This window comes from Adiantum capillus-veneris, chromosome 3, assembly GCF_014529385.1.
Source record: "Adiantum capillus-veneris isolate H3 chromosome 3, ASM1452938v2, whole genome shotgun sequence".
Taxonomy (NCBI): Eukaryota; Viridiplantae; Streptophyta; class Polypodiopsida; order Polypodiales; family Pteridaceae; genus Adiantum; species Adiantum capillus-veneris.
Genome location: NC_140933.1, coordinates 13900977 through 13913948, shown reverse-complemented (window position 1 = coordinate 13913948; position 12972 = coordinate 13900977). Strand labels below are relative to the sequence as shown.

Sequence of the window (12972 nt, the reverse complement as noted above, 5' to 3'; positions counted from 1 at the left end):
GGTCTATGAGGTTGGATGTGGGTGCATTTGAGGAGAGTTTCAAAGACAAGGATATTGTGTTCTTCTCAGAGACTCATCAGGCCCCTGGACAGGTAATGCCACATGTGGTGGGATACAGATGGGAAACAGCTCACAGGACAAATGCGAGATCTGAGCACGGGAGTAGAGGTTCAGGAGGAGTAGCAATGCTATTTAGAGAGGAACTACAACCATTACTGCATATTGTACGAAGAGATGATCATGCTAGATATATGTGGGTATCCCTAGTTTAATTTATTTTGTTAATCTGACTTGGTATCAGATACACCGCATTGTAACTTCCTGGTCTCATTGGTCACTTTGGCCTTTTGAAGACGTTAATATAACATTTCATTTCATTTCATTTCTCTCTCTCTCTCTCTCTCTCTCTCTCTCTCTCTCTCTCTCTCTCTCTCTCTCTCTCTCTCTCTCTCTCTCTCTCTCTCTCTCTCTCTCTCTCTCTCTGTGTGTGTGTGTGTGTGTGTGTGTGTGTGTGTCTCTGTGGAAACATTTTCTATTGAATAACATCTTGAGGGCACATACCCCAAGATGAAAAGTAAAATAAGCGCTAACTTGTCAATAACAAACAACATATTTATCAAGCTTCAAACTATCTGTCATATAGCTAAAAATGAAAACAGAGAGGCATTGAATGGGAACCTGCTTGGCTGCAGCTTTTGCTTGCACTTCACTACTTATTTCTCCCTCCTCTTTTTCTTGTGATATAATCGATGAGTATGTTGAGATATTTGTGTTTCGTATTAGCTTCATGAGCCGCCTCAGTGTCCAAACTGAAACCGTCTACAATCCCTACATCTGTTATGAGTGAAACAATGCATGCTAAGGTAAATAATGAAGTTATCATGCTCACATCTGAGGTAAGCTCCTGGAGCTGCTCTTGTTCAATAGGGATCGGACTTCTCGCTATCAGTGGCCCTTGAGTAGTGACCTTCCGCCAGCTGGGAGTATGGATATCTGAACCAGATGGTGGAAATTCTCCCACTTCAACAGTAGTATACCCTGGTGTATCTATAGATATCTGCCGAGAGAGCCTCCGGGATCGCTGCATTTGCGGGACAGGATGCTTTTGAGGCTTTTGCCCACCAGACTCACCATCTGTCAACAGCTGGTTCTTATGTTTTTTCCTCTCTGAACGTGTGGACTGCTTTTTGAAATGTTCCTGACTGGACCCAGTATCTGGAATACCTGCCATGGTCGGGGGCCCAGAAAGAATTTCTAAAAGATATTGATTGAAAATGCATTCTTGTATTCTGTCGAAATAAGCTTTTCGGTGAAAACTGTTTGCTGCAACTTTAACAGCAAGGACTTTCACCATCCAGGAGATTGAGGCCGTAAACAAGCACCATAAAATCTGCCATAATTGTGAGCCAAACTGGTCAAGCACACAAACAAGAATATAATCGGTAGAGCATGAATGATTATATGGTTTGAAATCTCAAATTTGAACCTTTGTAAGAACATTGACCGCTAGGGTATGTTCAAGACCTCCAAAGATGCTCTCCCACACACCAAGAACCAATGCCAACCATAAGCAGTTCTGCACTGCCCGCCTTAGCCCGTAAACGAAGTAGAGCACTCGCTTCTTCAGTATGTAGTGTTTCTCAACCAGCATTTCTAGCAGCTTTGCCAAAAAAGTGACACTCAGATTACGTTGTAAGCTGATGGAAAAAAATATATGAAACTAAAACAGCTCTGTCACCAATTCTGTCAAAGGACTAGTCACTGCTACACACATATCCAGCACAAAATTGGCACAACACATGATCCTTGGGACATTGCCTAAAACAGAAGAATCCAGCCCACAGATACATGTCCAAGATTGCAATGCAGTGCTCAAAACGCAAACAACAGTCATGGTTTCAGAAACAGCATGAAGCAAGGTGACTTGTCCTGCTTAAATAAGCAAAACGAGCCATTTCCATGCAAGCTCCATGCATTCAAGTCCCCCCCCCCCCCCCCACCCCGGGGTCAATGGACACATTTTATAAAAAAAACAATTTTAATAGAAAGTGACAGCATCTTGATACAGATGAATAGTCATCAGAGCTTCTGCCCAATGCAAACTAACCTTCATTATCCACCCAGACATCAAACGCCCGCAGAACACTACAACTGTCAGTGCCAGCCAGCGCCATATATCCAGACCCAAGAACATAGCCTTGTTCAAAAAATTTATCTTTATCGAGCACGCTAAGAATGCTATAAGTAGTAACAGAATGGTCCATTGTAGATATATACCCCATTTGCTATCCTGTCTTTTTTTCTTCTTGCTAGCAGGGATTATGTCATCATCCAAGGGATCACGGTCCTCTTCTGGAACAGGTGGGGACACCTGGGAACTCTTATTGAACGAGCCTGAAGGGTTTGGAGCAGGAATGGGTGCACTTGTTAGATTGCCCTCTGCAGAGGGCTTACTGGTTGATACATCCTCTGACTGTGCATTTTCCTGTTTATTCACAGCAAGCAATGATGCTCTTCGATGAAGAAGAGAAGAGCTGCAATGAGTGAGTTGATTTTTCATAGCTGGTGTGAGAGGTGGCGGATCCTGTAGCCTTGTTTTCAACCTTCCATGTCCAGAAATAGAAGCCCTTCTTAGCAATGGGGGTAATATAGCAGGGTTGACATCTTCATGGACATCACTATCACTTGAGGACGTCGAGTCTGATTTTCTCTCATAATAAGAAGGGGAGGCGGGGGTGGTAGGCAAGATGAGGTCTGCAAGGCCTGGTATCTTCTTCTTGATATGGTGTATGCCAGAGTCGATGCTAGTCAACTGCACTTCAGAAGTGGTGCTTACTTGTGTGACCGCTTGTGAAGTCTCCTTCAATAAGCCCTCGCTTTCCGTTGAAGATTGTGGGCTAGCATCCTGCTGTGAAATGCCGCCTCCTGAAGTGCTTTCTGCAGGAGCAGTATCTTGTAAAACCTCTCCTTGTTCCACAGGAGGAGCATTCTCTGTGTCAAACTGCGTCTCAACTGCTCTAGAACTTCCAAAGCCATCCTCATCTTTGGCACTTGTGTCTTCTTTAGAAATCTCAGCATCTAAATCTTCCCTCTTCTCCTTGTTTACGTTTTGCGTACTGGCCATGTCGGGGATCACAAGGACCACATTCTGTTCAGAACCGTACGGACATCACAGCCACCATCTAATCAAGTCCTGCGCAAAATCGATCACTGATTTTGCCGAGTGCCGCGGGGGGGAGACAGAACCGTGCCGCGCATGCAACAGGTTTGGCAAAGGGTCGTTGTTTTTGAACTTTTTTGTGCGCGAAATGTTAGCATATTTTAGGCTGGTTTCAGACGGGGCGGAGGAAATCCTTCTCTCACTTTACATGATCAACACGGCAATAGGCAGCCAATCATGCTTGAGGTGTTGGTAAAGAAGCTTTGAACCAGTTCACATGGCCTACTTGTTGCGGACTAGTTTGCAACCGAGCACTCATCCCTGCTGAGTTCCCATGCGCATGGTTCGCTCTATAGAATAGGTAAGAAAGAGGAGAGAGAGACGTTATTTCCAAAAATGTAGCGTTGACGGCTCCACTCTTTGTCGTGTTGTGTGGTTGCCGTCTTGCTTCACCCCTTGGGGGTGGAGCAAAAGCGCAACTAGGTCCCAACCAAAAATCAGCAAAATCTCGCAACCAAGCCATGGAAATAGAAATAGTTTGCAATAAGTTGCAAACTAGCTGGCAATCGAGCCCCCATGCGAACTGGATCTTTGACGTGCTACTTGTGTCCACTTCTCCCGCGCTCGTTTCCTACTGCCACGAGAGCACCCAAGGTGCTCTTTCGGGGGGGTCGCCTATTTGCGAGCTGAGTTCGGAGAGAAAGACTTTGCTTTGAAAACAATACCACAGTGCATGCTCCCTCTGAACGGAGTCTTATGTATACGATTTAGGTTGGATTTAGACGACATAGAACTTAAGGCTGCTTACGCACCAGCTGCCCCAAGTTTGGGCAGCAGGTGTGCAAGCATGCATAGAGACCACGAGACGCAAGTTGACTTTATCCACTAAATGCGCTAAGGACAAGAACTTGGACAGTCAAGAACCCTTGTAAGCATGCATGCAGAACTAGACCCCACATAGTAGATCCATGTGCTGCATCAATAGCTTGAGCTACTTTTGGGTATGTTGTTAGGCGTACTTGAACGAAGGTATCTTTCGGTGTATAACATAAAGGCACCCAAGCAAAAATTTGGATGGGTGGGTATGCAGCGGTGTGTATCCTGCCTAAGGATTCATCCATAGCTGTTGTCGCACCTAGAAGTTGGATCCTTGACATACAAGCCAATGAAAAATACAGGCCTAAAGATTATAGAGTAAGAAACATACATCGATTTACCAACCTTATGGGTAAAGAGTAAAGATTATAGAGTAAGAAACGTACATCGATTTACCAACCTTATGGGTAAAGAATACAATAATTTGCCATCTAGTCAAGGTCAACAATATTAAGTTGTTTAAAAAAATGGACAAGTGTCAATTTGAGCCCATTGGCTGTTAGCATTTATGGATTAGTAGTACAAAAAACTTACTCCCAAGTTGAAAGCATCCAGTAAGCTAGAAACCAAGTAGAACTCTGACAATTTGTACAAAGAAATCCATAGACAATCAACACCCCATCAACCTACTACAAGAAGTGAGAGAGCGGCATGAGCAAAACGTGGCAGCTTTGGTTTTGAACGGGGTCGCCTTGTTGCTACACATCTTTTTTGCTTCTTAAGCAAGCTCATCCAAGGCCCCTAACGCGCAATATGAGCTCCCATCTCTCTCTCAGCATTTCCATGAGCAATCCACAAGCTTGGGATTTAAACTTTGAGTGTTGTTTGGGGTAAATTAAGTGGCCCTCTTTGGCTACCCCTGCCAAGGGGTTTACTTCCGTAGACACCTTCCAAAGCTCGATAGCCGTCGCTATATAGCGACGATCATAGCGACGTTTACAAGCCACCTATAGCGACGTTTATAGAGACATTGCAGAGCCTTATATAGAGACGGTCGTAGCGACGCCCGAGAGAAAAAAAAATTGGTGGCAACCATATTAAATGTTTCAATAATTGAGTAAACCTAAATGAATCCAAGATAAGCCCAGATTCACCTTTGAAAGAAAGTGCAAGCTTAGATATAGACCCAAAGTAGTCACCCACAAGACAATATAACCATTAACTCCATCATCCATACAAAACTGACAAAAGTAAATTGATGAAAGTAAATCAATGACAATTGTACACATCATAGGCAAAATCACTTGATTGTTAAACTTTGCAAATGTAATAGTTACAACACCATTGTTATTATTGAAAAAATATACATGGTTTTCAAAAAGACGTATAAATGTCATCTCATGATACATATGCTATGACAAAAGGAAACTAATGCTATCTAGCTACGGCTAGACTGACATCATCTAATCAGACGTCTCATCGCGTCCAAGCGGCGTATCTGTTGGAGTCTGCAAAAAAAAAACAATAAGTCAGCTTTTTATAAGTATAAACATATAATTTATAAAACAATACAAAAAATAGAAAAGAGTAAACCCTAATACTAACCATGCCGCCGTGAGAACTCAGAATGTCCATCAAGGCATTTAAGCCCTTCTTGCCTGCGTACTCGCGCTCGTACGGTGTGGGGTCACGTCCTGTCATCGACCACTGTCAAAACATACAAAGAATCCATTATGTTAGAATTTAAAAACCCATAAACCCTAAACTATCAAACCTAAAGATCAATGGGAAAACACTTACAAAATCGGCCTCAAATGATGCTCACCCGCCGCTCCCCAAGTGGTGCGAGCTCCCTGCCTCTACTCGCGCTCTAGCTGCCTCCTTTTGTTGCTTCCACTTGTCGAGATTCTCGCGCGCTACTTTCTTCACATTCTTCCAATCTTCTTTGGCCAGCCAATCTGGTCTGTTCCACCCATGCTTAATTGCTTTTTGCACTTTGGAACGCTTGTGCTTGCAATATTCACGCATTCGAACCTTCATCGGGTCTTCATTGAAGCGGTCATCCCGTGTTGAAACAGGAAACTCATCATGCAGTATGCTGATGACTCTATCTTTTAAATCACTTGGTACTTCACTCCAGGTGTTTAGTATGTAGTGTCTAAACACCTGAGAGCAAAGACCGCGCATGCGCGAGATCACCTTCTTGCCTTCATCATCCAAGATGATGCCGCCGCTGAAGTCGACGGAGTAAGGCAAGCCCTCTCGCCGGTGACGCGTGAACCTGGGTGACCCTGCAGGGGTCTCTAGCGGCGTGTCGATGGGGGTACGGACGTCAGGTGTCTCCACTGGAGTCTGGGCCCCGAAGCGAGGAGTGTCGACTGGGGTGACTCTTGGAGGAGTAGCTAGTGGTGTGTAGCCGCTAAGAACGGCTGTCAGCCACACAAAACCTGGTGTAGATGGCGATGCCATGGCTAGTGTGGGGGCGGGCAAAGAAGGGGAGGGTAAAGAGCCTCGTTGAACACGAGGCAGTGTCGAGGCATTGGCTGCGGCATCCCCACAACAATCGCCGCTGCCACCACTAGAGCGCTGGTGCTTAGACGAGTGTGAAGATCGTCTCGTCAACACCGAAGCTTCGGAGCGCGCTGAATGCTCCGAAACAGAGGGAGACGCTAAAGGAGTAGGAACGCGTGATGGTGCTCCAGAGCGATGACACTCAACGTACCATTGTCTCTGCTGGGGTGACAAAGAACAAAGAAACTCCTCATCATCCATACCTGCATTAAACACACGAACATTTAAACTTAATATTGAATGAATGGAGAAGAAAACATGGACAAGTAGAGAGAGAGAGAGAGAGAGAGAGAGAGAGAGGGGACTCATAAAGGGGGAGGGATTCCTATGTAGAGACATTTCGTTGAATTTATGTAAATTTGTAAAAGCACTGCGCTTCGGGTGCAGGTGCGATGTAGACTGAAGCTGCATCGCGAAGGTCTGCTCATAGAAGTTGCTTGCCTCACCACTAAATCTAATTGATTGGGTGAAAGAGACGTTGAGAAGCAATAGTAGTGCTTCTTAGTGTCTCTTTCACCCGATCAGCTAGATCTAGCGGTGGGACGAGCAACATCTATATTGAGCAGACCAGCTTCACGATTGCAGCTTCATTCTCCATCCCACTCGAAGAGCAGTGCTTGTCGCCCCTGCTTGTGAGAACATACCTAGAGCATACGTACCTGGAGTGGACGCAAAGACCATTAAATACAATGACGCATATAGATAGAAATGGACAAAAAGCCACGTGAATACAATATACATTGTAAAACGGAGCTAAATTTTTCAAATACAATATTTATGCCTTTAAGAGGTCTCTCTCTCATCCTCACAAAGCTCAGCATAACTTCCTATATCTATATACAGCTCTCTGTTTAAACAGATGTCCTCCGTTTCATTTTGTAGATCTTTTGCATGCACCCCATAGAGAGTAGCAGCTTGATGCCTGGCACCACCTCAGCGGCTTCTGACTGAGCATCTTCTCCGATCTCCTCCATTGATGCCGTAGTGATTGGCACATGGTAGCCTTCATATGTCCGTGCACTACGAGGGGCTACGTCTATGACGTACCACCAATTTGATGCAGACTTTGTAGGATGAAATATCACCTGCCAGAGCCACATAACCTACATGAGAGCTTCCAAGCACATAACTTCTAAAATTGGATGTTAACTATTTACATACGTACTTGTTCACAATGCTCGGGTAGTACAAAAGTGTCTCTTAGGTCAGTCCATTTCTTAGTTGAATCCACCTCAAGAAAACCAGACTCTCCTCTACGCACAGTAGCGTTGCGACGTCCCTCCATGATTATCTTGAACCATTGCACGTCGAACAAGTCGACAAAAAATCCTCTATAATCGATCCTCAAAATCTCTTGTAGCGTGCCAAAGTAAGTGAGTTCCGCCACCACAAGATCTGCATCAAAGAACCGTCGTCGACTAAATTGTTCAAATTTTGCCATGATTCCACAATCTTGAGTAAAACGCTTTTTGTCGATCCGTTCCACCCTAAAATGTTGACCTTTACACCATGCTATTGTGTATGACTTATACTACCACCAACAAAGATTATGAGTGTTCGTTCAAACATCTAGAAAGTCACTAGTCGTACATTGCAAACTTACCTTGGTCGCGCAACCCCGAGAGTACTCCCACTCCTCCTCAGTCACTTCTTCACCGCACTGTTGTGCGCTTTTCAATTGGTTGTGCAACCATCTTAAGCTCGTGAATGTTGGTAAGCTCTCCAGACCCGTCAGATAGTGCATCCACTCGATTCGTGCCCTTTGTCGCTCTTGCTTTGCATCCTCATATTGTGAAATCCACTTTTGCATCACTGGATTGTGAAGCATGTAAAATCGGTTGATTTTAGCCTCTAGATCTTCCATCATCTTCTTCTCAACACCGAGATTGCACATGACAATCCCAGATATACGCTCATCATCTATGGTTCGCCATAGCGTGTCCCGGGCTTTATCAAATCCGTCTAGCCACTCTCCAATGTACACTAGGGACTCTGATACCAGCCAACCTTTTGCCATGTTACCCTCCGGATGTGCCTTCTGACGCACATATCCCTTGAGCGTTTTCATGAAACTTTCTAAAAAGAACATCCATCTGGAATGTACTGTGCCAGCTATTTTCACCTCATCAACTATGTGAACAAGAAGATGCACCTGAATGGTTAGCATGGTAGTAGGAAAGTGTTTCTCAAACATGCACACAACCTCCGCAGTGTTTAGTTTGGCGAATGGTATGGAGTCTACGTTGATCTCCTTTTGTGAGATCCATTGCACCAACTTCGCAAGTTTGTAGATTGTGTTACGGACGTCAAGAGACAAACATCCCTCAATGGCCACCGGTAAAATAAACTGTAAAACACGTGCAACAATGATATTAAAGTCCACACACGAATTTGTTACACTATGAACATACCTGACACATTTTATGCCAGTCATGTGACTTCAAACCGGTGAGCTTTCCTTCTTTAGTAAAACACGTTCGGAGCGAGTGCATTACGCCAGTGGGGGTCCGCAAAGATTGAATGGTCTCTTTTACTTTGCGGACTTGGGCTCCTGTGAAAATCCATGGCGCTTTAGGGAGTTTTATCGATCCATCGGATGCTGTCTGCGGCCAATATTGCTACATACGATCCACAGTTCTAAGGTCAACCCTGGCTCCCAAAGTATCTTTCTTGCCGGTCAGATGGTCACATAGCAGATTACCCACATTCTTGAATATGTGCATTGGATCGAGCAAGTGATTGATCATGATTCGGGGCCAATATGGTAACTCGTACCATAGAGAGAGTCTCTTCATCCCTGGGGGCAAACCGTCATCACACATCTCCTTCTGCTCTAACCATGCTTGTGCAGACATCCTCGATGGCTTTCTTCCCAAAAAGCCATTGCATAACACATGATTCTCTGGAAGATACGCTACATGATTCGGAAGATATGCTTGATGACCTTCGTAGATTTGCTTCTTCAATGAGGGCGTCCGACGTGCATTCAGTCTAGGTCCACATGTGACACATGCTCTGTATCCGCTTGTTTGAAGCCCTGCATGTATACACATGATAATAGATAAGCTTGAGAAAAACCAAGATTTACAGTGTTTAAGTGTAAATCACCTGAGCATTCTGTTAATCCGGGATAGTCATGCATGCTCCACATTAAAATGCCTCTGATCAAAGCATTCTGTCGACCTGTGTGTCGGCTCATATCCACCACTTCTATGCCAATCCACAATTGTTGTAGCTCTTCCAACAGTAGACAAAGATACACATCCATATTCTTCACTTTATACCACCCCGATACAATCAAGCTTAGCCATAGGTGCCCCTTCTTCGTAGTCAACCACGAGGGAATGTTGTATTTGACGATGACAACGGGCCATACACTGTAAGATGTTGATCTTGACCAAATGGATTTATGCCATCCATCCTTGGCAAAATCCGACCATGTTTCATCTATATGTTTCCAGGCTGCACAATCTGCAGGAATCCATAGCACACCATCCAAAGATTTATTCTCCTCATGCCATGATGCTAGGGCGGCCATGGACTTACATTCAAAGAAATGCTTGATGCGAGGAAGCAGAGGAAAATGTCGCAAAACCTTTTGTGGAATTTTTGTTCCGTGGAGATCTACTCGATATCTCTCGAAATCACATTTCAGACACTTCTCCATGTCTATGTATTCCCCTCTGAAAAGAATGCAATCGTTAGGACAAGCGTGGATCGAATTGTAATCCATCCCCAAGTTTTGCAAGATCTTTCTTGCTTCCTTTTTGGAAAATCTCGCATCACATTATCAGCTGGTAGTATGTGCTCTTTGAACAATCTACACAACGAAAAAAATACGATACAATTGTGTAAAAATCTATCAGATCATTATACATCTAGAGTTTTTTATTAAAGTAAACACATTGTAATAGATCACCTGAAAAGCACTGTGACGCTAGTGTCACTCCATCCAAACTTTGTCTGCATGTTGAGAAGAACCAGGAGCGCCTTCAATCTAAACACACGTGCTCCATCATACAATGACGTATTGACTTCACTTTTCATATCATCATAGATAAGCCTTTTTGAATCCATGATCGTCTCGATCATTTCATCGATCTCGGGCTCAAACATTGCCTCGTTGGGAATGTGGTCTGCATGATCATCCCCCGAGCTGTCAGAGGCTACATCTTGTAGCCTCACATATGCTGCTTGACCAAAGCGCAAGCGCCTGCGACGAACACGTCTATTGGGTTGCAAGATTGTTGCCTGTTAGCCAACGTCAGATTCCGACGAGTTATAATTGGCAACAACTCGATCTATAATAGATGGATCGAACTCGCCGAATTCGCGAACATGCTGGAAAGAAACGCGTCTTGTCCGTCGCACAGCATGCTTGCATTGATTACAAGGACATAAGATCCTCATTGAGAGATAGGTGTTTCGGTCGGACGGTCCCACATCCTCATCACTACTCATAATGAGGGTAAAAACCTTATAACCTGGATAACAAATTTAATATTCTTTTGGCATTCTTCGTCTTTTCTCTCTCTCTCTCTCTCTCTCTCTCTCTCTCTCTCTCTCTCTCTCTCTCTCTCTCTCTCTTTGTTCACACTGTAAACTACCTCACATTCTCTAGTCATGTCCAATCCCCGCGCACCTCGGTCTAGAGGTGCATGGAGATCAGAACCACCGGGTTATAATCTCGTCTTTATTGGTCAATGCATATATTTGTGGGTACAAGAAATCTACACACCCACATGTACATGATAGTGCACGTAGTGGACAAAACCCCTTTGCCTCTTCTCTAGCTGTAGCATTTCACAGCATCTTAACATGTTTTCACAGTAGATCTTTGTTCGATGGATTACTTAACACATTACATGTTGGCCTCCAATTTGAGTATCATGCCGTTGAAAGCTTTCCAACTTAAGGTCGCATCCGTAGAGAGGAAGAGAGGGATCACCGTTCGTCTAACTCTAATTTTTTTACCGTAATCTCGAAGGTAGACTCTAATATAAAAACTCAATCCAAAATCTAACCTAATTGAACATGTGGTGATTCGCTCCATTGAAGGGTAAAAGACATACCAATGGGGCTACTAGCTGCGTAGATGTGAATGGGCCTCACTTCATAACACAATTTTAAATTTCAAATTCGTCATTTGCTCTCTCGCACGCTCTCTCTCTCTCTCTCTCTCTCTCTCTCTCTCTCTCTCTCTCTCTCTCTCCAGCAATCGAACATGCAGGTGGAATTGCTGGTGCGCATGGTCCATCGAACATAAATCTAGATCTAATTTAATTTTAAACTCAAAATAAACCTAAATCTAATCTAATCTAACGTAAATCTAAATCTAACGTAAATAAACCTAAATCTAATATAACGTAAATCTAACTCAAAACAAACCTAAATCTAATCTAATCTAACCTAAATAAACCTAAATCTAATCTAACGTAAATCTAAATCTAACCTAATTTTAAACTCAACATAGACATAAATCTAAATGTAATCTAACTTAATCTAATTTAAATTTCAACATAATCTCTTTCTCTCTTTGTTTTCTCCCCTTATCTCTCTCTTTCGTCTTCTCCCCCCCTCTCTCTCTCTCTCTCTTTGGTTTTTTTATTCTCTCTCTCTCTTTCTCTTTGTTCAACAAGTCTTGAGTTCAACTCCTCGTCGACTAGATCTTTAAGGTCTCTTGGGATAGTTTCCTACAACGTTAAAACTCTCCTCTTGTCGGGGGGGGGGTGTGTGTGGGTGTGTGTGTGTGCCAATAAAAAGAGGAAATGGTATAACCTTTCTATCACCCAAGTGTGGTAGATTGGTTATGCCATTTCCCTCTTGAATAACAGGTCTTGAGTTCAACTCCTAGTCGGCAAGATCTTTAAGGTCTCTTGGGATAGTTTCCTACGACATTAAACTCTCTTCTTCTCGGGGGTGTGTGTGTGTGGGTGTGTGTGTGTGTGTGTGTGTGTGTGTGTGTGTGTGCCAATAAAAAGAGGAAAATGGTATAACCTTTCTATCACCTAAGTGTGGTAGATTGGTTATGCCATTTCCCTCTTGAATAACAGGTCTTGAGTTGAACTCTTTGTCGGCAAGATCTTTAAGGTCTCTTGGGATAGTTTCCTACGACATTAAAACTCTCTTCTTCTCGCGCGCGCGCGTGTGTGTGGGTGTGCCAATAAAAAGAGGAAAATGGTATAACCTTTGTATCACCCAAGTGTGGTAGATTGGTTATGCCATTTCCCTCTTGAATAACAGGTCTTGAGTTCAACTCCTTGTCGGCAAGATCTTTAAGGTCTCTTGGGATAGTTTCCTACGACGTAAAAACTTTCTTCTTCTTCTTCTTCTTCTCTCTTTTCTCTCTCTCTTTGTTTTATATCTTTCTCTCTCTCTCTCTCTCTCTCTCTCTCTTTTCCTCTCTCAATGTGTGTGTGTATGCA

At 43.7% G+C, this 12972-nt stretch overlaps 1 protein-coding gene across 7 annotated transcripts in view; it reads right to left on the bottom strand.

Annotated features, from left to right (window-relative positions):
• Nucleotides 1–3294, bottom strand: part of LOC147460531 (mechanosensitive ion channel protein 6-like) — a 150159-nt gene extending 146865 nt beyond the window's left edge. For all 7 annotated transcript variants that reach the window (XR_015187449.1, XR_015187448.1, XR_015187447.1 and 4 more), the window contains exons 1-4: nt 2108–3294; nt 1487–1660; nt 890–1390; nt 679–819 (exon numbers count right to left, since the gene is read on the bottom strand). Coding sequence is in view for 2 of the 7 variants with exons in the window: in XM_086507897.1 (XP_086364023.1) it covers nt 679–819; nt 890–1390; nt 1487–1660; nt 2108–3124 (1833 nt within the window). In the remaining 5 variants the exon portion in view is untranslated. The remainder of the gene's footprint in view (nt 1–678; nt 820–889; nt 1391–1486; nt 1661–2107) is intronic.
• Nucleotides 3295–12972: the final 9678 nt, after the last annotated feature.